This window comes from Rhipicephalus microplus, chromosome X, assembly GCF_043290135.1.
Source record: "Rhipicephalus microplus isolate Deutch F79 chromosome X, USDA_Rmic, whole genome shotgun sequence".
NCBI lineage: Eukaryota > Metazoa > Arthropoda > Arachnida > Ixodida > Ixodidae > Rhipicephalus > Rhipicephalus microplus.
The window spans coordinates 237620892-237637289 of record NC_134710.1 but is presented as its reverse complement, the minus strand read 5'-3'; the positions used below and the strand labels follow the sequence as shown (position 1 = coordinate 237637289).

The following is a 16398-nucleotide window of genomic DNA, read 5'->3' as shown; positions in this document are numbered from 1 at the left end:
TCTATAAAATATGTCCTCCGTAAATATCAGCACCGAATTCGCCCAAAAAGTGCCTCAAATAAACTCTTTATCTGGCCAAGGCAGCACCTGAAGAGCGAGCGACCGTCAAAAATACCCGAACTTCGCGTGCACGCCGTTTCTCCCCCGCTCAACCGAGCGCCACCATCTTGGTCACGTTTTGTTTGTGATTTCTCGCGCTTTTTTTTTCCCGCCATCAGCGGCGACAACAGCATGGTTTAGACGTAACTGACTTGCGATTTGGTACTTAGTGAATGGGGTGCTCAAGTTCTCCGCTTTTCAAACACAGAGCTACAATTGGATGGAGTGCACGCTCCCTCGGGGTGAGGGGAAACGAGTGGTTGCTATTGGCTTGTGCGTGCACTCACGTGCTCATCACTCGCGTATGGTGCAGCCGCCACCCAGCGCCCGCGCAACTCGTTTGCCCAGACACCTTCGTTGCAAAGGTTCTCTGTGTGCTTCTTCGTCTTTTGCGATCGACCTCGGCACTGTTGTGCAAAAGACGCGAGACGATAGTTCTGAAATCTCACCGATCGTAGAGTTCTCCCTACCTTTTGCTCTAACAGTCACAAGTTGCCGGACACGCGACCGATGCAGCTTTTTGTGCCGAGGAGGCTTTTCGGAAGTTTTAGACATGGTTTATGGTGATGGATTGCAGGTTTCACAGGAAAGTCGCGACTACACTTGCTTTCGGAAAACCAAAGTGCAGACCGTCATAAGTAAGACTTCACTGTGGACCGGGACACAAGGCTTGGAATTGCCGTGGAAATGGTGCTAATCTGTTGTTCTTGCACAGCCAGCTCTCATTGGTCGTCAAAAAAAAAAAGACGGTGCGAGCTGTTACCAGACTGAGGGATTGATTGATATGTGGGGTTTAACGTCCCAAAACCACTATATGATTATGAGAGACGCCGTAGTGGAGGGCTCCAGAAATTTAGACCACCTGGGGTTCTTTAACGTGCACCCAAATCTGAGCACACGGACCTCCAACATTTCCGCCTCCATCGGAAATGCAGCCGCCGCAGCCGGGATTCGAACCCGCGCCCTGCGGGTCAGCAGCCGAGTACCTTAGCCACTAGACCACCGCGGCGGGGCTACCACACTGAGGGAGTCCGTATAAATTAATGCTTTTGATAGTTGTAATTGTTTGATGTGTTTAGCGGCCACAAGTATCGGGTAAGCTTCCGCTGTGAAGATACTTGTGTCTGGATGTAGAGGGCCAGAATCCGAAAAGGATGGGCCGGCAGCAGCGTAGGACACAGAGGAGTTAGACTTAGAGGCATCTGTAAATAACTCAGGACGTGTATTTGTGTTGAAGTTCCAGAAAGTATGTTTGGATATGGGCAATAGGCGCATGTTTTGTAACTTCTAGGAAAGTACATCGCAGTATAGTCTGCCACTGCCACGGTGGCGGGTATCCTGCAGGAGTCATTAAACTGTGTTCGAGTGAAACACCAGTTTCCTCAGCTAGACCCTTCAGGCGAATTGAGCGGGGCTGCCTCATCGAAGGCCTGTTTTGAAACGAAATGGAGCTCGACAAATCATTAATAGTGGAGTATGAGGGGTGCTTCTTGTCTGCTTTCACCTTATGGAAATATACAAAGGGCATGCAAGTTCTCTGCAGATGAAGCGACCACTCATGCGACTCAACGTAGAGGCTTTCTACGGGGCTGGTGCCAAAAGCACCTGTAGAAAGGCAGATGCCCAAATGGTGCACGGGGTCCAGCATCTTCAAAGCACTTTAAGTCAGAGACTGATAAACAAAGGCCCCATAATATAAGCGGGTGAAAATGAGGCTTCTATACAAATTCATGAGACATTGCCTGTCACTACCCCACGTAGCACGTGACAACACTTTTATAACAATCATGGCTTTTAGACATTCTGTTTTTAAATACTTGATGTGCGGTATGAAGGTTAGGTTATGGTCCAAGATTAGGCCTAACAATTTATGCTCGGCATTAACAGACAGACGTTGACCATTCGTTGAATGTCAGGTTCTGAGTGCACGCCTCTCTTTCGGGGGAAAGACACATGTGCTTTTCTGTGGGTTCAGTCGAAATCCATTTTGCTCTGCCCATTTGGAGGCCTTGTTCAAACCTAACTGAACCTGCCGCTCACACATTGCCAGGTTGGATGACTTAAAAGCTAAGCTGGACGTCATCAACGTATGTACAATAGAACATATTGCAAGGGATGGACAGGCAAGGAATTCATTTTGACAATAAAAAGTGTACAACTAAGTACACCACCTTGTGGTACTCCCGTTTCTTGGACAAATGTTTGAGAGAGAACACTGCCCACACGGACACGGAATGTCCGATTGGACAAGTAACTCTCGATGATGGAACGCATTCTACCGCGCACATTCATGTGAGACAAATCTCTTAAAAGAGCACTGACATCAAATTTAAAGATCAAGATGTGCCTATCATTCGATCGCTTGGTATGCATAGGTCTTCTTGGCCTAATTTGAATGGCATCCGTCGCGTGGAAGTTACTTTAATTAGATGTCAAACAGCGTAGAAAAGCTAAGGAGAAAAAACGGAAAACAGACTGCCCTGCGACATCGACACTAGTGCTATGTGTTCGGTGCGATACATTCCACAAATACCATCCTGAGTGACGATACGCTAGTAACGATGGCGTTGACGATCTAAGTGTGTTTAAAACCGACTCCCGGCCATGCCCTCACTAATGGCTTTCCTTGATGTGTTGAAGCGTGCATGTGATTGATCGTGTCGCATCGACTTATTTGACATGTGCTCCACAGCGTGAGCATACGATCATTCAGAGTGACAACGCAAGCCAGAATGTCGGAGAACCGCTGCGCAGTGGGAACCTGCACGTCGATCGAAGCACGGAATGAGCGGAAATTGTGTGGCGTTTCATGCCTTTCCAAGCTGCAAACCTCAACGCAGCCAGTGGGTTGACTTCGTACGCGTCGATGGACAGAGGGATCGGACACCCAAGAACAGCCACATTTGCTCGCTTCACTTAACGCCGAGCTGCTTCCGGGGTAAATCCTGTGTTGGTGAACGAGTTGGGTTTCACTGGCAGTGCGAGGCCCCTTCTCGAGGCTGGGGCTAAAGGGAGAGGGGAAGAACGAGTTGGCGCTACTTAACCTAGCCAATGGAAAACGCATGGAGGGGCTTTCGTCTACATCATCAAAGACACAGCTCGACTGACAGCACGTGCGCTCCTAGCAGACGAAATGCCAGTGTGCTTGACGTCACCATTTTTTGTGAAGGCAGCATCAGCTGTGCAGCGGCTTCGACGACGCCGCGAGGCAGCGCTGACAGCACTACAATTTGGTGGACTTTCGACCAATTTTGAACCACGTTTTATAGCAATATATTAATCAATATTACAGATATTCATTCGTACCTCAGATGCATTTTAGGTCGCGAATTGCTACTAGGGGGGTCGATAGCTACTGGTTGGCGCGAAAATCTTGACATGACTCAATTTGATGTCAGTGCTCCTTTAATATGCCAAAACGCTATGTTGTGTCGTAAGCCTTCTTTATATCAAAGAACACAGAGAGGAAGTATTGTTTGTGGACGAAAGCGTCTCAGATCTCTGCCTCAATACGCACCAGATGGTCGGTGGTGGATCTACCCTCTCAAAATCCAAACTCGAATCGATCGAGCAGATTGTTTGTTTCAATGATATGTAAAAGTCGGCGGTTTATCATCTTTTCAAATAGTTTACAAAGGCAGCTTGTAAGTGCGATGGGCCTATAACTCGAAACTGAGGAAGGATCCTTGCCCTGTTTCAAAATAGGGATAACAATAGCCTCTTTCCAGGAAGTAGAGATGGTGCCAGAAAGCCATGTAGCATTGTATAGGCAAAGTAAAGCTTTTCGCGTTTTGAGCGGCAGGTTTTTCAACATTTCATACATGACACGGTTGTAGCCTGGGGCAGAATTACTGCAGGAGATTAGTGATGTTTGCAGCTAAGCTAAGTTGAAAGGTTGGTTGTATGCCTCGTATTTTGTACACTTGTGTTCTAGTTTCCGCTTTTCTATTCTTGCTTTATATCTTAGAAAAGCTTCAGTGTGACAAGCTAGACACCTGCTCGCAGTGTGCGCCGAGGAAGTTCGCCTGATCTTCCAGGCTGTCACCCTGTGTGTTTACGAGTGGGAGTGAGTACACTTGTCTACCTCTTACCCTACCAACCATGTTCCAGACTTCAGCTTCTTGTGTATACAAATTGATCCCTGATAAAAACTTGTGCCAGCTTCTTTCTCTTCTGGCCTGCCGACACGTTCTCCTGCCTTGAGGCTTTATTTTCTTAAAGCTGTCAAGACTTCTGGCAGTCAGTGAGATCCGAAGCAACCTCCATGCCTTGTTCTGCTCTTTTCGCGCATTACGACACTCAGTGTTCCACCATAGGACTTGTCGCTTGTCGGGCAGTCCAGATGTTTGCGGGATGCACTTGGCTGCTGCATCAATAAGGAAAGCTGTGAAGTACTGCACAGCTTCATCTATGCTTCACCCACATATTTCAGTCCAACTTAAATAAGTAATGTTATGAAACTGTTCCCAGTCGGCTTTGTATGTTAGCCATTTAGGAACACATGAAGGAAAGCCGTATGATATTGGTGTACTCAAAACGACAGGAAAATGGTCACTTCCATAGGAATTATACAGTTGAATCTCATTAATTCAAACACGCTTAATTCGAACTTCCGGTTAATTCGAAATCAAGATGAGGTCCCGTCAAAGCTATGTGTATTCCAATGGGAAAAAACACCCAGAAATTCGAACGCGCAAGCACTTGCGAGGGTTAATTCGAACATACCGCGCTCCGAAAATGCTCTCAGCATCCCGCCTAACCCCACGGCGGCCCCTGCGACACCTCAACGCTGCGGGCGAAGGAAATTAAAAGGAAAGAAAAGGCTACGGTGGAATGTTTGCTCTCTCTCGAATGCTGATCTGCGATGCTCCCGTGTCACACTTCTCCCTCTTCCGTCCCTGCCACGTAAAGACCTTTCTCCTTTCAATGCCGCGCCATGTGGCCACACGCGAAGAGAGGAAAAAAAAAGAGAAAGCTGTCGCTGTGTTGAATGAATGTAGGGTTGAAGGGAAGAAAAAAGGCCCTACTTTCTGCAGCCCTTGCCCCTTGCGGAAGCACGGCTCTGGGCCTTGAGGGGGTGGGGGGGTCTCTTACGCACTGGTGCCACGCTTCCCCTTTCTGCCGTGGAGTGTTGGTTTTATCTCTAATGCCATTCTGCTTCTCTCCGCGTGGAGACCCTCCTCCTTTCTCGTAACGTGCTGGCCATGATGCGGCTGCTACGCAGTTGTTGTTGTCGTCGTCTTTAGAAAGTGTCGGCGCTGGACACTTTCGTGTACAACTTCTCTTGCCAGGAGAATGCTGAAGCCAAAGTAGAAATGCTTTGCAAGCTGCGTGCGTACCAGCAGCGCCTGGCTTGCGGCACGAATGTATTCCGCGGGTCATTCTTCATCGCCAGTGTGCCGAAGGTGCGGTGATGACAAAACGCTGCAGCATATTATTTGTTCCTGCCCTGACCTGGCCACAGAGCATTGCGTACTGGTAAGCCGCTATCGTCTGCTTGGACTACCTGCCACAACGATGGAAGACATACTTTTTCCCGCGCGCTCGAAGACGCAAGCCCTCCAACCCTTCCTTGACTTCTGTGCATGTGCGGACCTTGCCGCCTTACAGACGAACGCTTTTGCTCCGCACTACTGACTCTGCAGACAAGACGTTCTCTCGTCATGCCTTTCGCTTTTTCCTTCTCTCCTCTCTTTTTCCTATCATCTTTACTTCCCCCTTCCCTATCCCTGAAGGCGTGAGGCATGCCCCGCGACGGCAGGCAGAAAATAGCGTCCTTTTTATCTCTTCCTCTATCATTAACCTCTCTCTCGGCGTGTGACATTCATCGACTCCCTGCAAGGCAAATGTGTGCTGACGTGCGTCACTGATTACTCCAATTATTAACGTATGTCCTGTGATTTGTGAATAAATGTAAGTCTTTTCAAACTTCCCCCTCGTGCGTTAGCTCTATGCACATGCGCCACTGCATGGAGAGCCCTTCGTTTATTTAGCTTTCAGTAATTTGAACTTCTTTTAATTCAAAGAAATTTTTGGACCCCTCTGAGTTCGAATTATCGAGATTCGACTGTAATTTATCATTGGAGTAATGGTAAAAGTGAAGGAGATGCGATACTGAGGTCTATAGAGCAGTAAGTTTTGTTGGCCAGGCTATAATATGTTGCCTCTTTCTTATTCAACAGACAGACACCGGAAAAGAAAAGGAACTGTTCAGTGAGACGACCTCGTGCATCGCAGCAAGAATCACCCCACAGACCACTATGAGCATTCAGGTCCCCAAGGATCAGATAGGGTTCAGGTAGTTCATCTATGAAGGACTGGAATTCTCGTTTTTTTCAAGACGGTGGTGTGGAAGTATGTACAGAGAGCAAATGGTGACGAGTTTGTTGAAAAGAACTGCTCAAACAGCCACTGCTTCTAGGGTTGCTTGTAGTTGTAAATGTGTGCATGCTACTTTTTGATTAACAATAATGGCTACAAAGCCATTGATTGATATGTGGGGTTTAACATCCCAAAACCACCATATGATTATGAGAGACACCGTAGTGGAGGGCTCCGGAAATTTCGACCACCTGGGGTTCTTTAACGTGCACCCAAATCTGAGTACACGGGCCTACAACATTTCCGCCTCCATCGGAAATGCAGCCGCCGCAGCCGGGATTCGAACCCGCGCCCTGCGGGTCAGCAGCCGAGTACCTTAGCCACTAGACCACCGCGGTGGGGCTACGCCGATCTTTTGGCACCAGGGGTACGTACCGTGGTGTCCATTGCCTCCTCAAAGGCACTGCGTGCCCGCATTCGCGAGCTGGTGTTTCAAGCTTGGGGTCTCGCCTGGTGAGCCGAGGCCTTTATATATGCCGACCCTGAGGTTTCCTTCACCTCAGGAAGTGTAACCTTTGGTCCCATCGGGCCAGAGGTCGAGGGGACCTTCTTTGCTGCTGGGTTACCCTGGCTGCTGCAAGAGCTTCCAGTGGCCGCTGGTATGGCCATGGGGACGAGTGGCAGAGCAGCCTCGGCTGTTCCCACTGTGGGAGGGGGCATTGGCAACCTGGCCACACTGTGCCTGGCATGGGCAGCTGCCGCAGGCCGTTGTAGTGCTGCCCTCTGTTGCACTACATCGGCGAACGATGGTTTATTTGAGAAAAAACCAGATACCTGTTGTCAGGCTTCTAAAAAAGATATGTTTTGTGTGACTTTGATTGTAACTATTTCTTTTTCTTTTTCCATGTTGGACAGGTTCGGGAGTATGCAGGGTGGGCACCATCGCAGTTTGCGCAGTGGGCCCCATCCTCCATCTTACAATTGTCTGTGGCATGTCCTGTGGTGGCGCACTTTGCACAGGTGAGTTGGCCGCGGCAACTCTGAGAGCCGTGACCAAAACGCTGGCATTTAAGGGGAGATGCGGGTCAAAAAGTCGTGCTTTTTCCGAAAAATTTTCGCTTTTTTTTTTTCCTGTTGTATTGGCATCCTTGTACTATAACTTTTTGCTTTTGAAAATATCAAGCTGAAATTCGCATGAGAAATGATCTAAAAATGCCTCCAAGTGGGGAGTGGTGACGTGAGAAATGCGCGAAAGTCGCTAAAAATGGCGTAGTTTGCGTTGTCCCGTCGCGAAAACAATATGTTGCCCGCCATTTGCAATCGTGTGCGCATTCTGCGAAAGAAGGCCTCTTCCTTCACAATCCACTAGTAGCCAGTCTCGTATCTTCACAAAGAATAAATAAAAAACAAGAAAAACAACGCATGCACCACGCGTTTTGAATATCGCGGCAAGCAGCACTCTACCGCCATCGGTCGGCGGTGCGCTCCGCCTCCTCCCCGTCCTATCTTTCCGGCAGAAGAGCGAAGCCTCGGATGTCGCGATCGAGTTGTTCGGCGTTTCTCTGCAGTTTTGCATCATGGCAAGCCACAAGAAGCGCAGTCTAGATAATCGAAAGATCAGAACTAGCCCCAAGTATAGAGAAAAACGGCGTTGGATGCTTCCCAAAGCGACAGTGAACGCCGATAGGCCTAACACTAACACCGAAGCCCGTGGTGACAGTGGTTGTGAAATAGCCGCTGCTGTGGAATTCGTCAGTGCATCCCAAATAAAGAGCAGATTCTTTGAAAGTGAACATAGACCAACAGGCGCTGCTACTTGCGAAAACGCTGCTTTACGAAATCGATGCGCTGACTGCCCTTGTGGTGGGTGCGCAATGCCCAACCTGCCGCAAAAGAAAACTCGGGCGTCCGAGAAGTAGCTGGAAAGCGCAAAGGGCTTTCAGCATTCCTCGAACTGTGCTGTGAAAATACTAATTGTCCTGAATCTACACTTTCACTCACGCACACCTCGAGACGTGCTACTTTGGCCAGGGACCAAGGAAGAAGCGCTCGTTTCGACAGCGGCAGCTCGCGTGATAGCTTTGCTGTAAACGTGAAAGCAGTTCTGGCAGCACACGCTATAGGCACATGCCACGACCAACTTTCACGATTCTGTGATTCTGTGCGATTTTCGGTCTTCTAAACATTCAGTGCAAGCTGCTTTTCATTGTGCCCCAATTTGATGCAAAAAAATGGTTTCCTAATAAATGCCAACATTCCAAATTTTCACTTGTTTTTTTATTTTCATTTTTTCTTTACAATTTCACGTTTTCCGAGCAGCCTTTTAGACACTTATACTTACCGTACAGTAACAAAACTTGGCACACATATTCTTCAACACATGCAGAATGCAAATATCTACTTGAAATTGCAATGCCTACTAGAATTAGTTGTGAAAATATTAGGTTATTGTTTCAAGGGAGATTGAATATATATATTCATTCAATACGATTTTTTTCTTGGTTCTAATATTTCTGTGACATATCTGGATAGATATTTGCACTTCACAATCTACCAAGAGTCAAATAAGATCGGACAGAATGCTTTTACTGAAAGTTAAGTACATGAAAAAGTACCGGCAAGACATGCAACTTTTTGCTATTGTGCATGGCATAACTCAATAACTATAGCAGCTACACAAAATATGATTGCATGTTTGAAATCTCCATTAAAAACTATATTAATAACAAAATTCTCAAGTGTCTTTCACTAGAACTAAAAAAAAAAAGGAGCGTCTCCCCTTAAAAAGCAACGTCGTGGGTTGGGGATGTAGGGTCACACATTTAACTTCAAGTATCCTGTTTTGAGATGTTCAGGCAGGGTACAGGTGCAAAATGTCACAGTTATATGTTTGGTTGGGACTTCCGTCTTATCACGCCCGATTTTGATTCTTTGTACTTGTGTCACCTGCTGGTCCTTCCAGCCCTCGAGGAGCTCACCTTCAGTCAGGCTAAGCAAGTCTTGATCGAAAACAACGCCTCGGGAAATGTTGAGGGAGTGGTGTGGTGTAATTGAGATAGGAATGTTTCCAAACGATTTTAGTTTCGAGAGGTTTTCATACTGGGTCTGACTTTTTTATCTTGAGGAGGAGATCCCCACTGGCCATTCTTGTAGCCTGGTAACCTGGGCCAAGTGCAGTGGTGAGGCATTTGGAGACAACAAAAGGCGAGATTGTTCTGGCGTTCTTTTGAGCAATTTCACAGTGAATTACATGGTAGCGGGGAAAAGTTTCTTTGGGTTTTCTGAAACAATCGCAAATGTCTTCGTTGCGCCCTCTCTTCGAGAGAGGGCGATCGTGCATTGAAGGGAGAGAAGTAAAAGCCATAAAATAGGTGTAAGTTCGGCAGCCATGCCAGCCGCCCACCATGGAGCCCAACACGGGGACGTGACAGGTCCTAAAATTATACGAGCCATGTCAACGTGAGCTGTACACAGCCGCTATAACCAAATATATTGTGCCTGTCATAATATGTGCTGCGCGGGCGCGAAACAGAAACTAAAAAAACGACAATAGTGTGCCGTGCGGTGGCGAAGAGGATGTGATGTGTGCGTGTATGTGCCGGGCGGTGCCTACAAGGAAGACGACAGCTCGTGAGGCGCGGCCTGGAGCGTGGGTGACCCGTGCCTTCGGCAGTGCGCGAGGTACGTCGTTCGAGGCAGGACTACCTCGTTGGGAGTCTGGCCCATAGGTACGACCCAGGCCACGTCGCGACACTCGTACTAGCCGAGTGGACAGCTCAGCCTCCGCTAGACGACCGGTCTAGGAGAGCTGGCGCCTGGTTCCTGAACCTGCCCTTGCGCCGCTGTTCCAGGAGGGCTGGCGTGGGTTTCCGAGGCGGACTACAGGTGCTCAAGGGCACAACTCCCTGCCGCCGGAACACGTGAGTCGTCGGCTCCAGTTCGTCGACAGTGGCGCTGAGCCACTGGAGTTCGACGCGGCGACCCTGCGTCTCCCGACGTCGTCACTGCAGGTGACGACGCCGCCCAACGTCGACTTCGCCACTGAATGTTGCCGACGGGGCATCAACGACGGCCCAGGCTACTACCCCGACGACCTGAACTGTAGGCCGAACGTTCTACTTATTCATTTAGTTTAGCCGCGTGTTTTTGTGTTAGGAACTTCGTAATGTGTGGGTTGTCCATGTGTGAAGGGTACAATAGAAGTTGGACGTGTGTTTGTGCACTGGCGTGCTGTCTGATTTTTTCTGGAGCGGTCCTGCCCCAATAACATCACAGTGCCCAAGACAGAGCACATACACAAGGTTAGCCCTTGCCGCCAGGAAAAATCGAAAGTAAACAGAAGGGAGAAGTTGACAGGAAAGATAACACAGTGAGAGTTAAAGATGAAGTTGTAGGGGAGAGAGATAGGAAAAGGCAACTGCCGATTTCCCCTGGGTGGGTCAGTCCAGGGGTGCCGTCTACATGAAGCCAGGGGCCAGGGCCTAAGGAGTGTGTTGCCTCTGCCGGGGGGCCTTAAAGGTCCAATCACCCGGCGTCAGCTCAACCCCCAGGATCCCGTTTTCCCCAGACATGGCAAAGCCACGCACGGCTAGGCGTGGGAGGGAGTCGAAACTCCCTTGTTAGCTTGGGTCTGTGGCGACGCTACGCACCGAATGCCTGCTCCCACAGACGCCCCTGCGGGGGAAAACTACTTGAGATGTTGCAATGGACCTTCACATATAGCTATTCGAGACACTCTTCAGAATGCCTGCCAAATTTTGTTACTCTAGGTCAACAAACAAAGAGGGTTTTTTCGATCGCCACCTCTCCCCTTAAGCTGTCCGCGAATGCATCAGTCTCTACCAGACTCAGTTGGCGATTCATTGCAACTACGTTTTAACCGCTAGTACTGTAATTACTCGAATCTAATGCACACCTTTTTTGCGGTTAAGTGAGTTCATAAATCGCATGCGCGTTAGAATCGAGTAGGAAAAAAAAAAATGAATACGGTCATTCTATTGCCATCGGCATTTTCAAAATGGCCGCCCCCTACGTGCGTCGACATGGCGCGTCGTCCATTTCTGCCTATGTGTTTCCCATGTGCGGCACTTCGTACGTGTGCTGAGGAGTTCGTCATCTTGTAGTCCATTAGCATTGACGGCATGGAAGGGCCGACTCCAAAAACTTGAGTGCACCACGATGCCGCTTTTAAAGAAAAGTCATCGCGTGTGCAGAAACGGACGGAAATAGGGCCGCATCGCGGTCGTTCGGAGTTCCCGAAACGTGCGTGCGGGACTGGCGGAAACAAAAGTAGAAGATTGTCGACAGCAAAGCTTCACGCAAAGGCTTCAGTGGACCACAGCAGGGTCGGTTTCCGCAAATTAAAGAGCTGCTCGGCGAGTATGTGCTTGAGCAGCGAGCGGCACAGCGGCCCGTGACGACAGAACTGCTTCAAGTGCGGGCTATGCAATTAGTCTTAGAAAAAGGTCTAATGCGAAGCTAGTTTAAAGCGAGCAGGTGCTGGCTAACTAACTTTATGAAGAGGAAAGGCTTTTCCCTCCGAAGGGGAACATGTACATGCGAAAAGTTTTGCGGAGGAGTACGATGAAAAGCTTCACAGTTTTCAGAGGTTCGTCCTAAACTTGCGGCGCAACAACGGCTACCTGCTTGGGCAAATCGGGAATGCCGATCAGACGCCTCTTTACTTCGACATGCCTGGCACCACAACCGTCGAGAAGAAGGGGGCGAAGCAAGTTCGCGTGCTGACATCGGTCCATGGTAAAACTACAGTGACGGCAATGCTCTGTTACACGTCAGATGGGCACAAGCTTCCCCCGTATTTCATATTTAAATGGAAGACGCTCCCAAAAGGAGTCGTTTTTTCGAGTGGTGTGATAATGCGGGCCAGCGAGAAAAATGGGTGCGCGTTGCGATCGATGTCTTTCTTTTTTTTTTCGTCGTGGAAATCGGGTGCGCGTTACAATCGAGGGCGCGGTAGAATCGAGTAAATACGGTACGTTTGAAGCGGGTGCGTACTAACGAGGTTTGACTGTACCACATAACAATAGTGAGCGTGCACACAGAAGTTGAAATGAGAAACGTCCTCACATTGACTCTGTTGAGATTTAGGTGCTTGGCGTGACCCTTCTGCTGCATCTGTTCACAAAGCTGCTGCACCTTCTCACGATGCCTCTCAATAAGCTCAGAGGAAGAGCTCCGAGTACTAGTCAAGCCACCATCTCCTTGCTGCGTGTCCGACTCAAACAACTGCAGCATCAGAGACAGTGTAGATGCGTCCAGGTCCATAGTGAGACGGTCCTGGCTCAGGACAAAGAACAACGTTGCTGTGCACAGAGACAGGCTCTGCAAAGACAAAGTGAAGAGGGCATTAGAGTGCACACAGAGCGTTTATCCCAGCTGAACCGCCTTATAAGCGACATGCACCAGACAGCAATTCTTGTCTTTTATCTGAGGTGTCTCTCATAAGCAAGATACTATCTATGTATGCATTTGCTTATTAACCCCTTTTTCAGTGTAGGCACACTGGTCTTTCTTAAACCCAATTTTTCGTTACATCAATGTCTCTTATAAAGTGGTTCGATTGTATAATAAAAACTAAAATGGCCATGCTACAAGAGCTCATCTTTTGCCTATATAAAATTAATAACTAATTTTGGTCAGCTTTACATCACTTCGTATTTGAATTCTAAGCCTACAGCAAAGCTTCTAGCTAAAAATTCTTATCCAAGTTTGCTTTTTTTCTAGAGTAACAAATCTCAAGAGGGCTGCGAATGATCAAACAAATCATTACAATTTGTTCTTACATTTGTCAGGACAAAACTAAAAATCTGGAGCGCCCTCGTAGGGACAGCGTGCGAAACGGAGAACACAGGATTGCAAAAGGAATAAAATAAAAACTTGGCAGAGACACGCGAAGCCAAGGCCCATGTTCCCTGCTGGCATCGATTGTCCTCCAGGTGTCTTCTTCGCTCCAGTGACTTAAGCCTACAAGTGGTAACCCAGAGAATGACTGATCCGAATGTGCCCTCAGCTCCTCAACAAGCCTCACGTCTGCAGGACGTCTCAATGGTCCAACTGCGTCTCCCATTTTTCTGCCCACAGAACCCCCAAGTTTGGTTTTACCAGGTAGAGGCACGATTCTCGCTGTATCGCATCGCTTCAAAAAGGACACACTACTACCACGTCGCCTCAGTCCTTCCTCCTGATGTTGTCAGTGAGCTCTCTGATGTCCGCTCCGATCCCTCAGACACTATGCCGTATCAGCACCTTAAGACCAAGGTGCTGAAGCGATTTATGCCATCAGAGCGCATCCACTTTGAGCAGCTCCTTGCTCAAGGCGACAGGTGCTCCACCCAACTACTCCACCAAATGCGACACCTTCTTGAGGAGCATGACATATCAACCCACTCAGCGCTGCTTCGCGAGCTCTTCCTCCAATGCTTTTCCCAGCCAATCCACCTCATCCTTGCGGCGGCCGGTAACGTGAACCTCAACCGACTGGCGGATCTTGCTGATACGGTTTATTAAACGACCGCCCCATCTGTGAACGCTGTCTCCCCACCAACGGACACAGCTTGCGACTTGAGGCCCCAATCGATAAACTCCCCGCCCCAATTGCTACACTCCGAAGCTCCCTCCAGGAGACTAATTCACCTCGTTCCAGTCATTGAGCTCTTTCACGCACACGAGAATCTTGGAATCCCAGCCCTCCACCACCAGCGTTTTGGATGAGCCACGAGGTGCAAACATCCCTGTACGTGGCCGGGAAACGATCGCCAGGATCACTGATGGCAGCGTGTGATTTCCCTTCTCGTCCCAACTGCCTTTTCATGGTAACAGACCAGCTATTCGGCGCCAAGTTAGTTATAGATACTGGTGCAAAAATTGGCGTTGTGCCCCTGACTAAGGCTAACCATTCAAAGTGACCTGGGCAGTCGCTTCGTGTTGCCAGAGTCTCGGCAATAGTGACCTATGGACTCCGATCTCTCACCCTTAACTTTGGCCTGCGCAGCATTTCCCAGTGGGTTTTCGTCATCGTAGACGTCGTTCAACCGATCATCGATTCGGACTTCTCGTACTTCAATTTGGACATCAGCGTGTGGCATCACCACCTTGTGAACGACCGAACTTGGCTCTCCGTGTCTGGAGTCCTCTCCGACATTGCTTCTACGATCATCCGCATGCTGATACCTTTCTCACCGTTCAAAAAAATCTTGGCGAGTTCATTTCAACAGCCGACCTATGATAACACACTGTTTACACAGCGATGCATCCATACTAAGCTTACAAACATTAAAAATTATAATATAGTCTCTGAAAAACTCTCGTTTTCTAGTCAGCTTCATGTTTAAAGAAACTTCAGAGAATGTTTAAAAAAACTTCAAAGAGGCCTCAGTGTAAGTAATAGTCCTGAGTACCAATCATGCCCCAGAAACGAAGGATAATTCATAACAGGGCTACAGATTTCAGGGACTAAAATTCAAGGGTATTCAAGAACTTTCAAGACACTGCCAAAGCTTTTCCAAAGATGTAAAACTACATCCCATGTTCCCTTCTTTACAGCAGCAATGCTTTTACCACACTTTCAGCAGTTTTACTGTCTAAATTATGCTGCAAATATCCAGCTTTGCTGGAACTCTCTTATACTGTCTTTGGTGATGTTCACAAATTTTCCGGCTTTACCGTCCGAAATATTCCACAAAGAAATATTGGCATGAGTTGTATAAACTTGACTTTTTTGCACTGCTTCATGGATAAAGAGAAGAAAAAAGGCAAGCACTGAAGTGCTGGAGGCTGTGGCATGAAGTCTCCTCCCCAAAAGATAAGCCAGAGGAGGAGATGGCAAACTAATGGGTATACAAATGCTAGGAAACAGGGCACCAAGCCCTGGTGTCACTCTCTCCCACTGTGGGGTTTTCAAATTCTATACATGTACTTGTAGAGGTTTCAATTATTAAACATTCAAACTCAGGTATATCAAGCATAGGTACGGGGAATTGTTTATATAGAATAGCTGTAATACCCTAGTGAAACACTGTCCAAAAATAGAAAACTGTACACTATGCATGTAGTACAAAAAAATGTTTCCAATTACTTTTTATATCGATACTGTGCCTCTGTGAGTGACATTTCCGAATGGCAGAACAATTACTATCTCATGCAGCTTGAATTATTTATACCAAAACAACACTACTATTTTATTGTGACAGCAATTATATGCACATTCCAGGGGCATTTTTATCACCCCCTCTGCGAGATTCTCTGTCATGTCCAAAGGCAATGACATCGCTCCCCATGCCGTATTTTTTATGTGAAAGTGAAACCGAGTGAAACCGCCCAAGGGCAGCCAACGATTGTGGCTTAAAGGGGCCATGACACGGTGACTCAACAATTTACGTTTTTTAAAGAAAACTAAAAGCAGATGGTTTATTATGCCTATGCATATATGAAAAGTGCGCGGTAAAACAACACTTCAGTGCAAAACAGGTCCTGTCCTAGAAGTTGCCAGCGGTAAATCCCCCCCACTACTAGCGACCGTCATTGTGCCACGGTGCCTGTGACGTCACGTGAAGCAAGCAGCGGTGCCGTGGTCTCGTACCACAATTTCAGCCGCTGCAAACAGCCCAGTTTCAGTGCCGAGCAGAAGAATGCTCAAATATTTCCCTTTCATGTGCTTCTGGCCACGGAAAAATATTGTCAGTCAAAATCCGGATGCTTGCACAGCTAGTAGTTCGTTACATCACAATGTTGATGATGACTGCTACTGCCTCTTTTCTTTGAAGCGGGAGATCAAGGGGCTAAGCCGGATCAGGCAAAATGAAAATATAAGACTAAAAGGCGAGTACACCAATGTTGCCAGAATCTCAGGCCGCTCGCATGTTTGTAAAGATATTCAATTATAAATTAAGTGCAAGGCCAAACGGACTAGAATTTCCCCAGCTTATTTCTGAATGCTCAAAAATGAATGATATAACCCAG

The 16398-nt window shown here is 47.9% G+C and overlaps 1 protein-coding gene across 1 annotated transcript in view; it reads right to left on the bottom strand.

Moving 5' to 3' along the window:
• wapl (cohesin release factor wings apart-like) overlaps positions 1-16398 on the bottom strand; it is a 187609-nt gene that overhangs the window by 116162 nt on the left and 55049 nt on the right. Inside the window, exon 8 of the mRNA XM_037435863.2 lies at positions 12508-12762. Within this exon, the coding sequence (XP_037291760.1) occupies positions 12508-12762 (255 nt within the window). The remainder of the gene's footprint in view (positions 1-12507; positions 12763-16398) is intronic.